Source organism: Ambystoma mexicanum, chromosome 13 (assembly GCF_040938575.1).
Source record: "Ambystoma mexicanum isolate Mex_15411 chromosome 13, UKY_AmexF1_1, whole genome shotgun sequence".
Taxonomy (NCBI): domain Eukaryota; kingdom Metazoa; phylum Chordata; class Amphibia; order Caudata; family Ambystomatidae; genus Ambystoma; species Ambystoma mexicanum.
The window spans coordinates 537,429,227-537,448,590 of record NC_090938.1 but is presented as its reverse complement, the minus strand read 5'-3'; the positions used below and the strand labels follow the sequence as shown (position 1 = coordinate 537,448,590).

Here is a 19,364-nt window from a genome sequence, read left to right as displayed (position 1 = left end):
TAAGAATGGCTTTGTGATGCTGGTTCATGGCATATGATGTCTACCATGGCACATGGAATGCTGGGATTGTGGAACCTTCTTCAATGTTCTGAGTGTGTTCGTTTAAACCAGGGCCGCTGAGGAGTAGATGTACCACTGTATAGTTCCTTTATGTGTTGTAATACATACCTGTAAGTGGTGGTATCTAGAAGAATCACAATAAAGATGTGTTTTTCTGTAAATGGAACCCGTGTCCTGTGAACATCACTGGAAAATGTCTTCCGTGTAATGCGGTCCATGGCATATGATGTCTACCATGGCACATGGATGCTGTGATTGAGGAACCTTCTTGAATGTTAGGAGTGTGTTAGTATAAAATGGGGCCGCTGAGGAGTGGATCTAGCAGTGTATAGTTCATTTATGTGTTGTAATACATACCTGTAAGTAATGGTATCTAGAAGAATCACAATAAAGATGTGTTTTTCTGTAAATGGAACCCCTGTCCTGTGAACATCACTGGAAAATGTCTTCTGTGTAATGCTGGTGCATGGCATATGATGTCTACCATGAAATGCTGGGATTGAGGAACATTCTTGAATGTTGAATGTGTTAGTATAAAACGGGGCCGCTGAGGAGTGGCTCTAGCAGTGTATAGTTCCTTTATGTGTTGTAATACATACCTGTAAGTGATGGTATCTAGAAGAATCACAATAAAGATATGTTTTTCTGTAAATGGAACCTGTGTCTTGTGAATATCACTGGAAAATGTCTTCTGTGTAATGCTGGTGCATGGCATATGATGTCTACCATGAAATGCTGGGATTGAGGAACATTCTTGAATGTTGAGTGTGTTAGTATAAAATGGGGCTGCTGAGGAGTGGATGTAGCAGTGTATAGTTCCTTTATGTGCTGTAATACATACCTGTAAGTGATGGTATCTAGAACAATCACAATAAAGATGTGCTTTTCTGTAAATGGAACCTGTGTCCTGTGAACATCACTGGAAAATGTCTTCCATCTTTCCAGTTAAGTTAGATAGTGCTACTACAATCTTTGTGTTTAAGTTTTTAGTAATGGATTATTTAACTGGTTTAAGATAATAATGTTCCAATATTTTGAAACATGGCTTTTTGCAATGACACATACTTAAAATATTTGTATATGTTGCCAGACCGAATCAGCTCTTGCCAAGAACTACCCAGGAAAAAAAGTATCCAGTACTAATAACACACCTATTCCAAGACTGACTTCAAATCCATCAAGAGTTGATCGTCTGATTGTGGATCAACTTCGTGAACAAGCCAGAGTAAGTAGAACATTTTTTGAACACCATATTTTTGATGATAAAATGATATAATGACATTTTTACAAAACCATGGCTACAAGAATTCCTGAACCTGATAAAGGATTTCGAAATTCGTTTTCCAAAGTGCCGATAGGACAAAGGGTTTATTGGATGGGTTGGGGAGTGGGATGAATGGAAAGAGAAGGGTTTTTAAACTGCAAATTCGGAAAAACCTACATTTTCATTCAGAGTATTCTGTGCTGTGCTAGCCTCACAATACGTTCTCCAGAGGTAACCATTTCAAGTTGCAAGCCACTATCCAGACATAAGAACCCACTCACCCTCCTTTATCCACATGCACACAGTACACCATTTCTTACTTGCCAATAAATAATCAGTGCACATTTTGAGGTCTGCTTTCCTTAAGGAACAACTAATCTTCCAAGGTACTAAGCTTGCAGGGTTTGAAAGGTCAGTGTAATAGTGCGCTTGGAAAGGTTGCTACGGGCTCAGGTCCCACGATGCAGATGACGTTCCTTCAGATCACCCCTGATACCAGGCATAACACATTCTTTAGATCCTTAAAGCCAATGTACAGTGCAACTTCCAGCTCTAAGTACAATCGATCACCAGACATACTGTAAGCTAAGCTGGAGCATTCCTACAGTCCATAGTCTAAATGCTGGGTAAGTGGTCAGGAGGCTCTTGCTTCATCAAACAACTCTGCTTGATGGAGTAGCAGTAATGGAGAAACTCCAACCTGTGATGGAAATTGAAGCGAAAATCAAGTTGAAGCAGTTGATAGTGGCTGGTGAGGTACAGAGAGTACAATGCAATTACAGCTCACCCAAGGCTTTGATGCGGAATACAACTCAAACAGAAATCCCCAACTCTGGTCCTCACAGGCATGTCATAGAAAACAGAAACGGCCATTGGGGACTGGGACAGTACTCGCAAGACATGCTGCTATCTGTGGCTGCCACCTCTCTTAAGACCCCCCCTCCTGTAATTACCCTTGCCTGGACGACTGGGTATTTTGTGCGTCCAGGCCTCTCTGGGCACTTTGCTGACCTTGCTTTTCTCACTGAAAATCATGGTCAGAAAAAAGTAATTACATGACAGCCATTCAGAAGCTGACCTGCAAAGGTTTTGTATGGGTTACACAAATTCAACAGGTTTTCCCTACCGCAGAGAGGGTATGAGACATGAGCAGTGCAGTAACACATTTTCTGGTCCGGAAATACAAAACAGTTTGGTGGTTTCGAAGGCTTCTGGGGCGTTTAGCCTCATGCATTTTTGTCTGTTTCATTTGCCTGACTCAAAACGAATGACATCCAGATGCACCTGATCCTATCATGGTACCAGAGCAGTCATCCCGTTAAGATTCTTATTCAGCTAGATGTCAAGCAAAATGTACAGTAATGGTCTTGAACGGATGGCCAGTTAGTGGGGTTCTGGTTTTGGGATCATCGCTACATGGTGACCATTTCTACAGATGCGTCTGTTTTTGATGTGGGTGACCCCCCCTGGACCTGTCGCTCCATGATCTGTGGCCCGCTCAGGACAGCAGAGAGCACATACATTTTCTGGAACACAAGGCCACCTCTTTAGTTATCAGTATGTTTTTTCCTAGCATCAATGACGAGAACGTGTTGAAGGTTGATGGACAATACCACTGCCATGTCCTGCTTAAAAAGGCGGCACAAAATACGACCCATTTGCAAACTAGCATTTTAGATTTGAGAGTGCCCTGAACAATTGAACATTAATTTATCCAGCATGGGGTCTGGCATGGATTCACATTCTCATGAATTTATTTATTTATTTTATTCGAATTAGTATAGCGCGCAGCAGCCCTAAGGCACCGTGGCACTTGTTACAAAGAGTGGCAATCTTTGTTACAGAGTTAAAGATTAATACTTTACAGACAATGTAATATTTACATACAGTATATATACAATTACAGTCGAGGTGATTAGGAGAAGAAAGAAAGTGTAAGGATAGAGAGGAAGGTTAGTTAGCGAAGGACATTTTGGTTTTTTTGCGGAAAGCAGGGAAGGAGGTTTCAGCTCTGAGTGTGGTGCGTAGCGAGTCCCATAGTTTCGGGGCTATGTAGGAGAAGCTAATCCCTCCTGCTTTGGCTCTGCGGATGTGAGAAGATGGCGTGGAAGATGTTCTGGATATGGATTCTGTTAGGTATGATGGTGCTGTGTGGTTGATGCATTTGTGCGGGATGGTGAGGATTTTGAGTGTGATGCAGTCTTTGATAGAGAGGCACTGAGCTGTTTGTCTGGCTTGAGGGATGTGGTCCCGTCTAGGGATGCTTAGTGCTGCTCTGAGGGCATTGTTTTGTGTAGTTTGGAGTCTGCTTAGATTTTTCATGGATGTGCCTGCTAGGAGGGCATTACAATAATCTAATTTTGAGCCTATTGTTGCTCTAGCTATTGCGAGGCAGTTAGGTTTAGAGAGGTAGGTTTTTATGGCATTTATGAGTTTGGTCCTGTATGCTGAGGCGGATGTGATGTCACTGACTTGTTTGTTCATTGATAGCGTAGCATTAATGTACACGCCTAGTGTCTTGACAGATGACGAGACTGGGATGATTGAGTTGTCAATGTTGAAATTGGGGTATTGGAGGTCAAGTTTGGCTAGGGTGGCTTTTAGTCAGAGGATAAGAATTTCTGTCTTATCCCTGTTTAGGAATAGGCAGTTGGCCGCCATCCAAACTTGGATTGTGGAGTACATTTTATGTAATGTGGTGGAATCTTGTTCGTAGGAACCAGACATTGGTAAGAGTACTTGGGTATCATCAGCATAATTAGTATATGCTATACCCAGTGAATCAAGTAGTTCGAAGAGGGGCTTGGTAAAAAGGTTGTATAGAGTCGGGGCTGAAAAAAAAAAATACAAAAAGGGCGCCTGGCTAGGCCCCGATATGCCTAGGTGGGTACATCATTGTATAATACAAATAATGAGGGTGAGAGATCACAAGTCAAGTTCGTGATTCTATAACTACACACTTCTCTATTGAGTGACTGACCAATGGAGCTGTAATTGAAGTCAGAGGACATTTTCTTACCATTGGTCATTTAATTCCATAAAACAATTTCGTTTCTGTACATTTTTTGTGTGACAAACCCAAAACAAAACGGGCAAATTTTTACTTTGATATGAACGTAGTACCACTGTGTACCATCCTCTTGAATGCCAACGAACTTAACTCATAACTGTGCACATTCTCTATCGTATAAAATACAATTTTCTCCAGCATTGGATCTTTCATGGATTCACATGCTTAGAATATTCCCCGTCGTCAGGCTGGGAATCCTCGGTAAATTATATAGACCTTTTCCATAGGAAAATTTCGACACTTTTGTGTCCTATCTACAACGTTTTGGGCCACGTACCCCTGCGCCATTAGGACTTAGAGGTATAAGTAGCCCCCCCGCGGCTCCCTCAGATTTCAACCGTCTACCAAAGTAGTGGGATTACCTCGAGTATCTACTATTTTATTAGGATGTGCGTTCTTCTACTTCTGCTTCCACTGTTTCTTTTCGAAGGATGTCTGGAAAGACGTTATTTCGTCCGTCTGCAACATGCTGTCTTAAGAAGGTATATGAAGGAGACGGCCATATGGACTGTATTTACTGCCTTCACCCTCATCATATGGCGGACACGTGTGAGATCTGTCAAGGCTTCTCACAAAAGACCCTAAAAGACCGCAACAGACGCCTGGTTACTTGGCTCAATGACGGAGCGAGTGCGTACCCAGCATCAGAGGTAGGCTCTACAGCCTCGAGATCTAAGTCTCCTGTCCCCCCTCGTCGATCAGGGTCGGCGGAGCCTCCGGCAAAGAAATCGCGCTCATCTGAAAAACGCCCCTCGGAGAAACATCCTGCGAAGTCCTCCTCTTCACATAAGGCTTTGTCTTCTTCCTCCTCATCTAAAAAGGAGAGAAAAGATCCATCGAAATCCTTCTCAGGAGACCGTCATAAGTCTACCTCGAGTCGAGAGTCCTCGTCCCACAAGTCGAGGCCAAAAACGGCGGGAACACCTCAAGGCCCTGCTCCGCAGACTTAATCGACGACGATCCGGTCGTCGACGCCTGCTTTGTCTTCGGCGACGGCTCTTTCGTCAGGTCAAACGGAGCCTATGGAAAAGATGTCATCGTCGATTGTGGCCTCGTCGGTGGGATGGCAACCGGAGGTTTTTGACCCGATCCCACCTGAAGCCTTGCTGCAGCCAGAAGCGGCTTTCTCCATCTCGTCAGCAGAGGATGACCGTGATCTGGTCGCACATCCAACCGATCTGGGACTACAACCAACTGGTTCGGGGTCGCTCTTTAGTGGAAGTGCCATTCCAGTTACCTCTTCCTTACTGAATCCCCAGGCTGTTCTGTCCCTGGAGGTGTTGAACACATTACAGAAGCTGTTGGAGCGGTTGGATACTCGGTTACCTCAGCTTGTCCCGACAGTGCTGCAAGCCTCGCACTCGTCGACGAGCCAGGCCCGGCTCCTTGCCCTCCATCCAGAATTCCTACCGCTTACCCGGTTGAGGAAGTTCGTTCTCGTCCACAGGAAGAAGGGGAACTGTTAGAGTTGGAACGTGAAGGGTCGGGTTCAGACATCTCGTTATCCCCCTCAAGGGACCCTACATTGGACTCTGAAGCGGAGATGGAAACTCCGAAGAGTCCGGCGCAGCCATCACCACCTGAGGATGTGGGTGCTTTCCATGCCATGATGGGTAAGGCATCTGCGGAGTTTGGCCTAGTCCCAGAAGAAGAGAAAAAAGATGGTTTTCTTTTCGATCATATGAAGAGAAGAAAGGCGATATTTGCTATCCCCATTTTAGACCATGTCTGGCAGGAGGGACTGAAAACCATGCGTTACCCTTTTTCAGAACCGGCAGTAAAAGGTCGATTGGAAAAGAAATTCAAGGCTCGGGAATCGACTCCCAAGTGCTTGACGTCTCAACCTTCGGCAGAATCAGTGGTATCCGCGGCGGCGGCCAGAAAGGCAAGGTTGCAACACAAATGCACGACCCCGCCCGATAACGAGGCCAGGAGACAAGATGCCTTTGGAAAGAAAGTGCTATCGGTTGGAACGACTACAGTTAAAGCAGCCAACTCCCTGGCTACTATGGCCAGGTATGATAGGGAAATGTGGCATCAATTAGCTCCTATCTTGGACCATCTGCCGGAGGAACACAGGAAGTCTGACATGCTGCTCGTACGTGAGGGAGAAGAGGCCTCCAATCATTCCATTAACATTGCTGTCGACCTGGCGGAATAAGGCTTTAAGCAAATTAACAATGGCGTAGTGTTACGAAGGCAATTCTGGCTTAAGTGCACGACGTTCAGACCAGAGGTACAATATAAGGTAATGGATATGCCGTGCGAAGGAGAACACCTGTTTGGGGAGGAAGTCGATGAAGCCCTGAAGGGCATGAAAGAAGATTGACACGGCTCGTTCCCTTGGAGCCCTCCAGAGTGGTAGGAATTTTCATTCCTTTCGTCCCATCAGAGGAGCATCAGGTAACTCCCGGTTTGGATCATCTAGAGACCGAGGTTTCAGCAGGCCCTCCTACTCTTCCCAAGGCTACAGACGTGCAGCCCAAGCTACTCGAAAAGGCAGAGATTACCAAGCCTCCAGACGACGAGGTGCCTACTCCTCATCGACGAAGGATAAACAAATCCAGCAATGACCACTTACAAGGCGTCCTGGGGGGCAGAGTGTCTTGTCACGTCGACGAGTGGGCGCGCATAACAGACCAATGGGTTTTGGACACGATACATCTGGGCCATTCTCTACAGTTCAAGGACAAGCCGCCACGCATTCCACCGGTGTTCTCGACGCAGCCCCACCTTCAAATACTAATGCAAGAGGTGACGCCTATGCTGCAGAAAGGGGCTATAGAACTGGTCCCGGTGGCAGAAAGAGGACAGGGAGTGTACTCCCGTTACTTTGTCGGCAAGAAACCCAATGGAAAATGGCGTCCCATTCTAGATCTACGAGCACTCAACAAACTGCTCAAGAATCTAAAATTCAAGATGCTTACACTCCAAGAAGTGATCCGTTCGATACAACCGGGAGACTATTTGTCGGCGCTAGATCTTCAGGACGCATACTTCCATATCCCGATGCGTCGGCGACACAAAAGTTTTCTACGGTTCGTCGTCGGACGAACCCACTATCAGTTCAAGGTCCTCCCATTCGATCTAAAATAGTCTCCCAGGACGTTCACCAAATGTCTGGCTCCAGTGGCAGCCTGGTTAAGGAAAGAAGGTCATCATGTGTACCCTTATCTAGACGATTGGCTAGGGAGGGGGTTGTCTCCAGTAAGGGCACAGGAAAGTCTGCATGCCACCATGTGCCTCCTACAATGTTTGGGCTTCGCAATAACCTTAGAAAAGTCCTCCTTATTGCCATCAAGGACCTTGGTCTTTCTGGGGGCAGAGTTCCAGACGCAGTCAGGACTGGTAAAGCCATGCGTCGAAAGGATTCTGAAACTGCAGCAAAAAGCATCGGAGTGGAAAGTCAACACCAGAGTATCAGTGCGAAGGTACATGTCGCTACTGGGGACCATGTCGTCCTGCATACCCTTAATCAACAATTGTCGTCTCTTCATGAGACCGATTCAAGAATTCTTGGCGGATCGATGGGCACAGAGTCAAGGGCGTTGGTCGGACAAATTGACCATCAACAGCAAACTTGTGCAGGCACTTCAGTGGTGGAGAGTTTCCATAAATCTGACAAAGGGAATGCCCTTACTGGAACCGGTGTTCCAGATGACGGTGGTGACGGATGCTTCGCTAACTGGATGGGGAGCTCATCTGGATTCCCTACAGGTTCAGGGGCGTTGGTCATCGGAGGAATCCGGCCTTCATATCAATGTGCTGGAATTAAGGGCGGTGCGTTGGGCCCTGAAATCCTTTCTTCCATGGATAAAGGGATCGGTTGTACGGATTATGACAGACAACACAACAACAATGTTTTATCTAAGGAAACAGGGAGGAACTCGCTCCAGAACTCTGTCAACCAAAGCCCAGGAGATCTGGCATTGGGCCCTTCAGCAGAAGATATATCTATTGGCGTTCCACTTGCCAGGAGTCAAAAACGTGCAAGTAGACTCTCTCAGCAGGGAGATGAACCGACTACACGAATGGGAATTGAACGACCAACAACTACACAGTGTCTTCGAGAAATGGGGTCATCCGGCCCTCGACCTCTTTGCAACGAGAGACAACAAGAAATGCCCACAATACGCAAGCAGGTGGCCACAGCAAGACTCACTAGGGGAGGCGTTCTCTTTCCCATGGACGGGCAAGTTTCTTCCCCCCCCATTTCCGCTCATACGTCGGACGCTGCAATGGATCCACAGATATCCATGTCGGGTGATCCTGGTGGCCCCGTACTGGGCCAGACAAGTGTGGTTCTCCGATCTACTCCATCTTTCAGCGGCAGAACCAATGAGGTTCCAGAAAGTCCCGAACCTTCTGTCTCAGGAGAAAGGGGTTGTTTGGCATCACGACCCCGACAGCCTCAGTCTGACAGCCTGGCTCCTGATTTCTCCAAGTTTGGTACGTTAGAGATTCCAGCGGACTGTCGTCTCATTTTGCAAGCGGCGAGGGCGCCGTCCACGAACGCTTCATATTCATACAAATGGAGGAGATTATGCATATGGTGCGCAGGTCAACCAGGTCTGGTCCCGCTGGATATCACACCGGAACAGCTTCTACCATACTTGCTACTCCAAGCTCAAAAAGGCTTGTCTGTTTCATCCATAAAAGTGCATCTGGCTGCCATTTCGAGATTTACTCGGAAGAGACATTCAACTCTATTTAGTGACTGGCTGATTAAACATTTCCTTACAGGATTGTTCTGAACCTTTCCTCCGGCGAAAAAGTTTCCTCCAAGCTGGAGTCTTAACCTGGTTCTGGCAGCGCTGATGAAGCCCCCTTTTGAGCCGATGTCATCGTCGTCATTGAAATTTTTGTCGTGGAAGTTGGCTTTTCTGGTCGCTATTACTTCGGCTCGACGACTGTCAGAAATACAAGCTTCTGATCGATCCACCGTACTTGAGATTTTTCAGTAATAAAGTCGTGTTGGCTACTAATCCTCATTTCATTCCTAAAGTACCTACCATGTTTCATAAGCACTCTTCTATAGTGCTGCCGACGTTTTTTCCAACACCTTAGTCGGTTGCGGAGAAGACTCTCCATACATACATTGGACGTGAAAAGAGCTTTAAAATTTTACCTCCATCGCACTCAAAGCTTCAGAGACACGAGACAGCTATTTGTGGCTTATAGCCCTTCGGCTAAAGGTAAACCGATCTCGAAACAAGGACTAGCCAGATGGGTGTCGTCTACTATTTCCTTTTGTCACTCAAAAGCCGGAAAACCGCTGGAGAATTTTACCAAACGAGCATGTGCTGTCCAGAGCAGATCATAACTCTGAAATATCAAACATGTGAATAAAATGGAACAAGACATTGTGACAGAAAGGTCGACACTGTAGTGTTTCTGCCAAATGTAGCTATTCCTTAAAGCTTGTTGTTGGTATGGCCTTCTTCAGGATGGGGGAGAAGTGTTCTCTCAGTCCGTGGGGTATCTGTCAAGGGATAATGACAGTGGGAAACGAGTGTTAAGACTGATGTGTGATCTCGATAGGGAGCTATTCTATAATTCACAGGTTCTTGTTAGATGCTAATTGAGCTAAGAGCACCACTATCCCATAATGGAACCCTGGTGTGAGGCTTACCGCCAAAAACAAATGTTGCGGTAAGTATTCGTAGACAGGTCCCTCTGTTCTTGATGGGGGCTGCTAGTCGTGCAGTGTTCCATGTTCACTACATAAAGGTTGGAGAATTCAGTGACTCCCTCATGTACGCCATAGCAAGGATAGTATGACGCCAGTTAATGGTGATGTAAGCGTGCAGATCTGGGGATGAAAAAGTGCAAGACTCTGTGATCTAATTGTTTCTGTGAGTCATAGCCCTCTCCCAATCGTGATGGTGACATGAAATGTTTATCTACTGGCGTGTCACGCATGCATAGTGTATATTATTTTCTAGGCAAGCATTGTAGAGGAAACACGTCCTGTCTCTGTGATCTTATAACGGTAAAAACAGGTTCACGGCACCCAGGGGCATGTCCAGAGTGGGTGAGGCTATGCTCGTGCCACGACCGGTAGTGCGAGGTCTGGCGGACTACTTTGGGTGCAGACTATTGTGGAGAATCGATCAAGTAATAGCAGTGTTACTTACTGCTGCTGCGGACGAGTCATGCTTCGCGCTGGCCTCTGTGTCTCAAAGCCGGCGGCAGTGTTGACTGTGCGTTGCTGGGGTGACAAAATAGAAAACAAAACCAGCTATTCGTGAATAGGTCCCTCCCTCGTTAGTCACGCCCAATCAAAGCCAGACAGATGGGTCAATGGGGAGAGGGGTGTGCACGCTTCGGCGCACTGTCAGGCACTGAGATGGGTCGTCGTTTAATATTGATGTGATTACTCAAAAGGAACATGGGGGACCAGTCGTCCACTCTTCGGTTTAGGTCACTTAAAAATCCCAAGTGCTAAATTGTGAATAGACTGGGTTGATTTGAAAACATGGCGGTGAGGCATCCTGGGACATGTAGTCCTCATATAGGGTGCTATCGTGCCTATTGCACTACCGTTATGGTTCGCGTAGGATGTATAGTATTTTCACATCCGCATAGTGAATTCTCACATACATGCTTTTGAATTTCCTGAAACCAAGCTAGATTCAGAAGTTCAACCAGACAATCTCTAAATGTAGATGTCCACTTGTTGTACAAAGGAGAGCAAGGGTTGAGGGGAACACTTGGAGTTCACAGCAACATAGCAAATGCCGCATTTTGTGTTTCGTATATACCACATGCAATCAAGGTTACATAGTGCAATTCATAAATGCAAAACGGCTTTTCAGTAACATCATACATTATGTGAAAACAAAGTGAAGAAGCCATTCTAGTGGTTGGTGAATCACTGGAGCCTTCATCGAGGTTCTTGAGAAAATTGAGGCATTTCAACATCCGCATAGTGTATTTCACATCAGTAATTCTGAATTTTCTAAATGAGATTTCAATTGCAACAGGGTACCGGGCAAATACTAAAAAAACACATAGGCATCTTCTCTGTGTGAATGGGAGAACAGGAGTTGAGAGGAACACACAAAAAATCCTCTGACTTCAATTACAGCTCTATTGGTCAGTCACTCTAGTGTGTAGTTATACAATCAAGAACTTGACTTGTGATCTCTCACCCTCATTATTTGTGTTACACTATAAAGTCGGGGCTGTGCAGGAGCCTTGAGGGACACCACAGTGGATGGTGGTGGGGTCTGCATTAGCTATGTTGGAGAATACCTTCATTGCTCTACCCCCAAGGAAGGAGGTAATCCAGGTGGTTGCTTTTTGGTGAAATGGGCTGCTTGAGTGAGGTGTGTGGTCAAAGTCTTGTGATCAACCATATCAAAGGCCGCGGAGAGATCGAGCAGTAGGAGGAGGGCTGGTTTACCCTTGTCCAGGATTTGAGCGATTTGGTTCTTAAGGTCTAGTAAGGCCGTTTCTGTTCCATGACCTTTGCGGAATCCAGATTGTCTGTTGCCTAATATGGAGTTGGATTCCAAGTAGAGTTGGATCTGGTTATGAGCCGCCTTGTCATGAATTTAGAGAAGGAATTAGACGGTGGTTATCTGTCTGTAGTTATTGGGCTGTGCTTGGTCTAGTGAAGGTTTTTTTAGGAGTCTGCAGAAGTCTGGGTTTGCTCCAGATGCGCAAGCCAGACTTCTGAATATGCCCTTTGATGGCACTTCTCTATTTGGAAATAAGGCTAATGACAGCCTGGAGAAGTTGCAAAGATCTAAAGCAGCAGCGAAATACCTTGGGGCTGCAATCCGGCAAACTCCAAATCACCCCACAGGTACTTCCTGGAGGGGTAAGTCCTTTTGCTTTTACTCCGCATTCGGAAAAGGCAGAGGACAGCCAGCTCAAAGGGGCCAGAGACGATTCACCCGTGGTGGACGGGTCAAAGATAGAAAATCTGCACCAGCAGGTGCTACTGTACCCTCAGAATCTGTATCAGCCGCTTCTAAACCCCTCTGAGGTCTCTCCTCACAAGACACCAGTAGGGGGCAGGTTAACTCAACATCTGGCAGAATGGCAGGCTATTACGTCAGATGCTTGGGCATTGGAGTTGCCCAAGGTTACTGTCTGCCTTTCCTACAAACTCCTCAGAGTCATCCACCAGGGAACAACTCTTTGAAGTTTCCAGACCCGCTCCTTATGCAGGAGATTTCAGACCTGCTAGAGAAAGGTGCCATAGAACCGGTACCTGTAGCGCAGAGGAACAAGGGTTGGTATTCCCCTTACTTTCTAGTCCCAAAGAAGGATGGAGGATTGAGACCCATCGTGGACTTGCGAGAATTAAACAGATTCCTCAGGAAAGACAAGTTCAAGATGGTAACCCTTTCTCAGATCCTTCAGGCCCTCCAGCTTCAGGACTGGTTGGTATCTAGACCTTCAGGATGCTTATTTCCATGTGTCAATCCATCTCAAACACAGGAAGTACCTGAGGTTCGCAATTGGCAACTCTCATAATCAATTTTGAGTTCTGCCATTTCCGCTGACCTCCGCCCTGAGGCTCTTTACCAAGCTAATGGCGGTTGGGGCTGCAAGTCTAAGGAGGGAAGGGATTTATGTCTCCCCCTACCTGGACGACTGGTTGATCAGAGGAGTATCCCGGAACAAGCTCAGATCCATCTAGATTATGTTTGCCACTTCCTTCACAAGCTGGGCTTCTCCCTCAACTTAAAGAAGTCACAGATGATACCATCACAGAGACTCCAGTTCATTGGAGCAGTCCTGGACACATCCCTGGGAAAAGCCTCCCCACCAGAGGTGAGGGCTTTAGATATTCTACAGATGGTCACCAGGTTTCAAAATGCCCAACGTCTACCAGCCTTCGACTTTTTGAGGTTGCTCGGCCTCATTGCAGCCTGCATCTTCCTAGTGCCAGAGGCTCGCCTGAGAATGAGATCCCTCCAGTGGGCACTAAGGACCAAGTGGTCACAATTCTCAGGGAGAATGTCAGATCTACTACTAATTCCAGACAGAGTAGCTCGAGACCTTCATTGGTGGGCCTGTCGGGAGAACATCTTAAAAGGAGCACAGTTTTGGCAACCATGGCTGGAGATAACAGTAGTCACGGTTTCTTCACTCACAGGATTGGGAGCCCATGCCAACGACTTGACCATCATCGGTCATTGGTCTCCATCGGAGTCCAGACTACACATCAAACTATTGGATCTGAGAGCGATCAGACTGGCGCTGAAAGCTTTCCTGCCATTTATACAGGGAAAAAATGTCCTGATAATGGCGGACAACACAGCGGCAGTGCACTACCTCAACAAAAGAGGAGGCGTAGGGTCACTGCCACTGTGCAGAGAGGCAATGCAGCTCTGGTTTTGGGCAATTCAAGAAGGAATCTCTCTATCGGCAGTTCACCTAGCCGGAGATAAGAACTTGACGGTGGACGCCCTGAGCAGGCAGAACACAGTCTCCCACGAGTGGGAACTAGCTCAGGAAGTCCTTCAAGAGATCTTTGCCCTTTGGGGAACCCCTCAAGTGGATCTGTTCGCCACCAGTATCAACAGGACGTGCGATCAGTATTGCTCAAGGGAATTTCCCCCGAGAGGAGCTCTAGGGGACGCTTTCGTAGTGGACTGGGAGTATCCACTTCTGTACGCGTTTCCTCCAGTCCCGGTCATTCCTGAAATGATCAGGAGGTTTAGAAGATTCTGGAAATCCATGATCCTAGTTGCCCCGGATTGGGCCAGGAGAACATGGTACCCGGATCTTCTAGACATGTCCATCTGCCCTCAGATTCATCTTCCGCAAAGAGAGGATCTTCTCTCGCAGAAGGGAGGTCAGGTTCTCCATCCGGATATCAGAACCCTCAACCTTCACGCCTGGTTCCTGAAAGGTTCAGATACAAGGATTGGTATCTTCCGGGTGACGTCATGGAGGTATTCCTTTCAGCCAGAAGGCCAGCAACAAAGACTTTATACCGCTGCCGTTGGAACAGATTTTGCAGCTGGTGTAGAGAAAAGAATATTGAACCCTTTTCATGTAATACACCGATGGTGTTCTCTTTCTTGCTTTACTTGGCAAATTCAGGTCTTCAAGTACGATCAAGGGCTACCTCGCAGCGCTGTCAATCTTTAAGCGTACTGCTGAGGAGCCTTCATATTTCAAATTACCTTTTAGTAATTCAATTTCTGAAAGGATTAACTAACGTTTATCCCCCAACACCTTTTCAAGTTCCATTGTGGGACCTAAACCTAGTCTTGAAATTCCTAATGGGTATTCCATTTGAACCCCTTCATTCCTGTTCATTAAGGTTCCTCACTCTTAAAACAGTTTTTCTAGTGGCTTTAACTTCTGCCAGAAGAGTGAGCGAATTACAAGCTTTATCTTGCAAACCTCCTCATACAATCTTTCCTAAAGATAATGTTGTTTTACAAGTGAGGCCCAATTTTCTCCCAAATTACTCAGAAAATAACTTTACCCTTGTTCTATCCTCCTCCCCATCCAGGGAAAGAGGAAGAGAGGTTACACAGGCTGGATCCAAGGCGTGCCTTAAGCTTTTACATTAGCAGACTTGCAAGAATCAGACAAGCAGACCAATTATTTGTGGGATATGCAGGGCACAAATTAGGTTTGCCAATTACAAAACAAACCATTTCAAGATGGATTATTTTAACTAGTATAGAATGCTATAAATTGTCAGGAAAAGAGCCCACTCAACATTTTAGGGCTCATTGAACCAGGGGTATCGCAGCCTCTTCAGTGCTCCAAAGAGGAGTTCCAATTAAGGACATATGTGCGGCTGCCACATGGTCGTCCGCACACACCTTTACCAAATTTTACTGTCTTGATTCCTCCTCTAGCCAGGAGACAAAATTTTGAAAAGCTGTGTTGCATTCTGTACATCTTTAAAGGGAGACATTTCATTTTACTCCCGCCTCCTCTATATACTACTGCTATGGGAGTCTATCAAAGATAAGGAATACCTTGGAGGACACAATCCCTTCGAAGAACAAGTTACTTACCAAACTGGTAACGTTCTTTCGATGGGATGTTCCTCCGACGTATTCCTTATCGCCCCTCCCATCCTTCCCCGCAGTAAAAATCTTCCCTTGTAGTTGCAGCTTACGCTCCTTCAAGGTTATTAACCAAATTCATGCAAAGCAAAACTAAACTTCAAAACGGAACTGAGCAACGGACGCTGCACGAGTCTATTTGTACTCTTGATGACGTCGGCTCCAATACTGAGGCTGTCAAGGGACACCGACTCGAGGGACGTCGACGCGCAGCGCCCTCTACAGGAAAAAATATCTGAGGCCACAGCAAGCTGAATGGATTATAAAAGATAAGGAATACGTCGTCGGAACATCCCATCGAAAGAACGTTACCAGTTTGGTAAGTAACTTGTTCTTCTCCTCTAAACCAATCACTGTCCTCTGGGTCATACTGCCCCCATCCAATGACAGTCTTCTCCCTAAGCCACTCCTCTGGCAGCCATCTACTGATGTTTACCACACGTTTCAGTGTTGGGAGTCCTCGAGTTTGCTCTCCGAGCTATTTGTATGTTTTTTTGTGTTTTTGACAGAAAAAGTTTGATTATTTTATTCTTTTTCTTTTTTTTAATTGGCTAATACATGGTTATACAAATAGACAACCTTCACCACAGATAATCACAAATTATTTTAAAAGATACCAAAAGGGAGACCTTTCGTACATCAATCCACTACTTTAGGTATAGAAATCATATGAAAAATAACAATTAAAAGTTTAACCAATGCCAACGTTATGGCTATTCTTTCTCCTGACAGCAAGATTTTCCACCATCCTTCTTTTGGTCTATGACAATATTTGGTGATCACGTCTGTCATTAAATTTTCTCTCTGATGTTTAATGGCCAAACAGTCCATTACCAGATGCTTTAAAGATTCTTTAGATCCACCCTCATGACACAATATACATGCAAATGAGTCTCCTTCAGAATTCCTCCGGCTTACATTTTCCTTGGTGGGAAATACATTTAAACGAAATCTCAAAAATTGGTCTCTAAAAAACCAGTTTGGCAAGGATTGCAAATATTTAGGGATGGTATTTAATTTGCGGCATTCTTAAAATGGTCTCCCATAGGATTTGTATTTTTGTCTTTCATCCTGTGTGTAAATCCAATCCTGAACATATAGTTTTTGTTTGATCTTATCAGGATTAGAAATGAGAGTTTGTTCACATTCACCCAAATTCATAATAATATTTTGCAATTTGTTTCCCAATCTGTCAAAGCAGAGTCTGTTTGGTTCTTCAATGCATTTCCTCAAAAACGCCAAAGACTTCCAGGTAGTTATCAACCTTCAGAGAGATAAGACCTAGTTCCATGTGCTCCGCTTGTATTGGTGTACTTTTCGGGATACCCAATACCTTCTTCCAAAACACTCTCACTTCTTGACCAATTTTCAATTTTGAAGTTGAGGGTAGTTTCAGCACCATATGTCAAAATTCTGGTCAATCAATGGGGTCATGGAGAAGCCACAATACCTCTTGAGGAGTATCCTCCCTTGGCCAGCCAGATTCAGTGCATTCTTGATGAGAGACTCATATCTGGGAGTGTCGATAGAGCTAGTATTCAAACAAACTCCCAGATAAGTGAAAGAATTCACAACTGGTGTTTTCACACCCAAAAGGTGCCATTCCATCAATTTCTTCCCTTGTTGACCTTTCTGGTGTACTAGAGGCAATATACTGGATTTTTTCGGGTTTATCGACAACCCTTTTAGCTTAATGTAACAGTGTAAAACTTCCAATTGCCTCTGCAGACCCACAGGGTTCTGGTCCATAAGGACCACATCATCATCATAGAGAAGTCTCCCGATCTTAAAATTGGCTATATTTGGTGGGAAACATCTAGTATCAGTAAAAGCTTGATTGACATCAGAGATGAAAAGATTGAAAAGTTCTGGAGTCAGAGGGCAGTCTTGCTTTAGGCCATTATTTGTACGCACCGCTTTCGTTAGAAGGCCTGCCAAATTAAATCTTACTTTAATGTTGCATCTGAATATAGATCTTTAATTGGAGCCAACTAATCGTTTGGGCAGCCCCACTGATGTAACTTTATCCACAATAACGGACGGGTAACTGTGTCAAACGCTTGCGTTAGATCAATAAACGCAATATAAATCTTCTTGTCTTTATTCCTTTCAGTATGTGCTTTTAGAAGATTTATAATAAAGAAATTTAGTGTTGTCCGTCCCCTTCACAAACCCCGACTGCCAGATGTCCCTATTGCCTGATGTAATGGACCATTTATGTAGAGATTTTAAAATCAGGGAGGCATCTAACAGTGCAAATGGACGATAGTTGGTAGGATCAGATTGGGTACCCTTTTTATAAACAGGAATAATAATTGGTGTTTTCCAAGAACTCGGAATCCTTTGGGATTTGACAATATAAGTAAACAGAATTGACAAAAATGTGGCCCATTGTGATTTGTCCTGCTTTAAAATGGCATTGCTTGTGTGATGGAATAGTCTAATGACATTTGCTCTATTTAAGATCAGCCCATCAGATTCCAATGTCATTTGTTCCAGCAAAAGACCATGCTGGTGAATATTATTGTGAGTTTTGGTCATTTCTGGGCCGTGCCTTTGGTCCCGTGAAGCTCTTTCGTGGGGTTTGGTTTCCATATCTCTTTTCCGATCTGTTCCAAAAGGGGATCGGTGTAATTTTAATGGTGATGTTAGATAGGTTTTTTGTCTATCCCTTGAGGTTTTTGCCTCAATTTCATATATAATCACTGGGGCTACATCCTTTGTAGAGTTTGTTTTAAGGAGACAGCCTTGTGCGTTTCCTTCCGTTGTTTTATTTCGATCAATTGGATCACGAGCTTAAGGTTGGATCTGGCACCCTGATCTTTAACGATAGGTGTGATCTCATTCGATTGCCAATTTACACAAGAGTTTTGCTGGATGTGTCCGGTCTCTGCATCCTTCCCTGTTCTTTTAGCATCTCTGGAGTTCGCAGTTATCAATCGAGTTGTACCTATCAGTCTTTTGGTCCATTCTGGCCTTTGGACTTTGTCCTCGTAATATTTTTGTTCGTCCTGACTCACCAGATATTCAGCTACATCGACCCTTTCATCATCCGTAGTGTGATCTGAGATCGAATATGTAGATAGGTCCATCAGGTCTGTCGATGGGCTATCCATTTCCTAATTTTCCTGCATTTCTAGTTCGTGTGCCTTTGTTCCCTCTGGCTGTGGTTGTTTTATGATGTTCAGTTTTTGCAGTACAGATTTGACGTTCCCATCTAGGTTAGTAGTAATTTTGTTAGGAGGTACCGTAATGTTACTAATGAATTCTCGGGCTATATTTACTCGCTCTTTGGGGGGAGTCTCTGATTCTTGCTTTTCTGTGTCAATTGAATCTTCTCACCATCAGCATTTGCTGTTAATCTCTTTTTTACTTGGTCCGTTTTATGCTTAACAACTACCTTGTTAATATCTGATCTTTGTGCTATTTTGGCATTGGTGAAGATTGGACATAGCTGTTTTGAATGTTTCGGTGCGTTCTCAAGCCCCTCTCCTAACTCATTGGTTGATTCAGGAGAGCCGGTTTCTGTAGGCCTTATTTCGATTGCAAATTCCTCGGTGACTAGATCGTCTGCTTGAGGGCCTGTCTTCACAGTTGGCTGTAGTTTTTTGGGTGATCTTTGTGATATCCCATGATCCTATTCCAAGGTACCCATGCCAATTTAGTCTATACCTTCAATACTTTCACGGCCCGGCTTTGGGGGTTTGCACAATAGACCCAGGAACTTCCCTGTAGCTGGTTCAGATCTCCACCTTAGTAAATGATTAGGGGTTGTTGTAGGTGCACTTTGAAGATCCGGCAGATCAAAGAGTCTGGACATCCGTCGCGATTGCTTTTCTTTAATTAGTGCATCCAGAATTGTGTGCAGAAGTGCTGCTACTTTTGCAGTGCTCGTATCAATATAATTCTGAATCAC

At 45.1% G+C, this 19,364-nt stretch overlaps 1 protein-coding gene across 1 annotated transcript in view; it reads left to right on the top strand.

Moving 5' to 3' along the window:
• The window catches only part of MEIOC (meiosis specific with coiled-coil domain), an 837,366-nt gene that overhangs the window by 470,432 nt on the left and 347,570 nt on the right, over positions 1–19,364 (top strand). Inside the window, exon 5 of the mRNA XM_069632830.1 lies at positions 1,151–1,285. Within this exon, the coding sequence (XP_069488931.1) occupies positions 1,151–1,285 (135 nt within the window). The remainder of the gene's footprint in view (positions 1–1,150; positions 1,286–19,364) is intronic.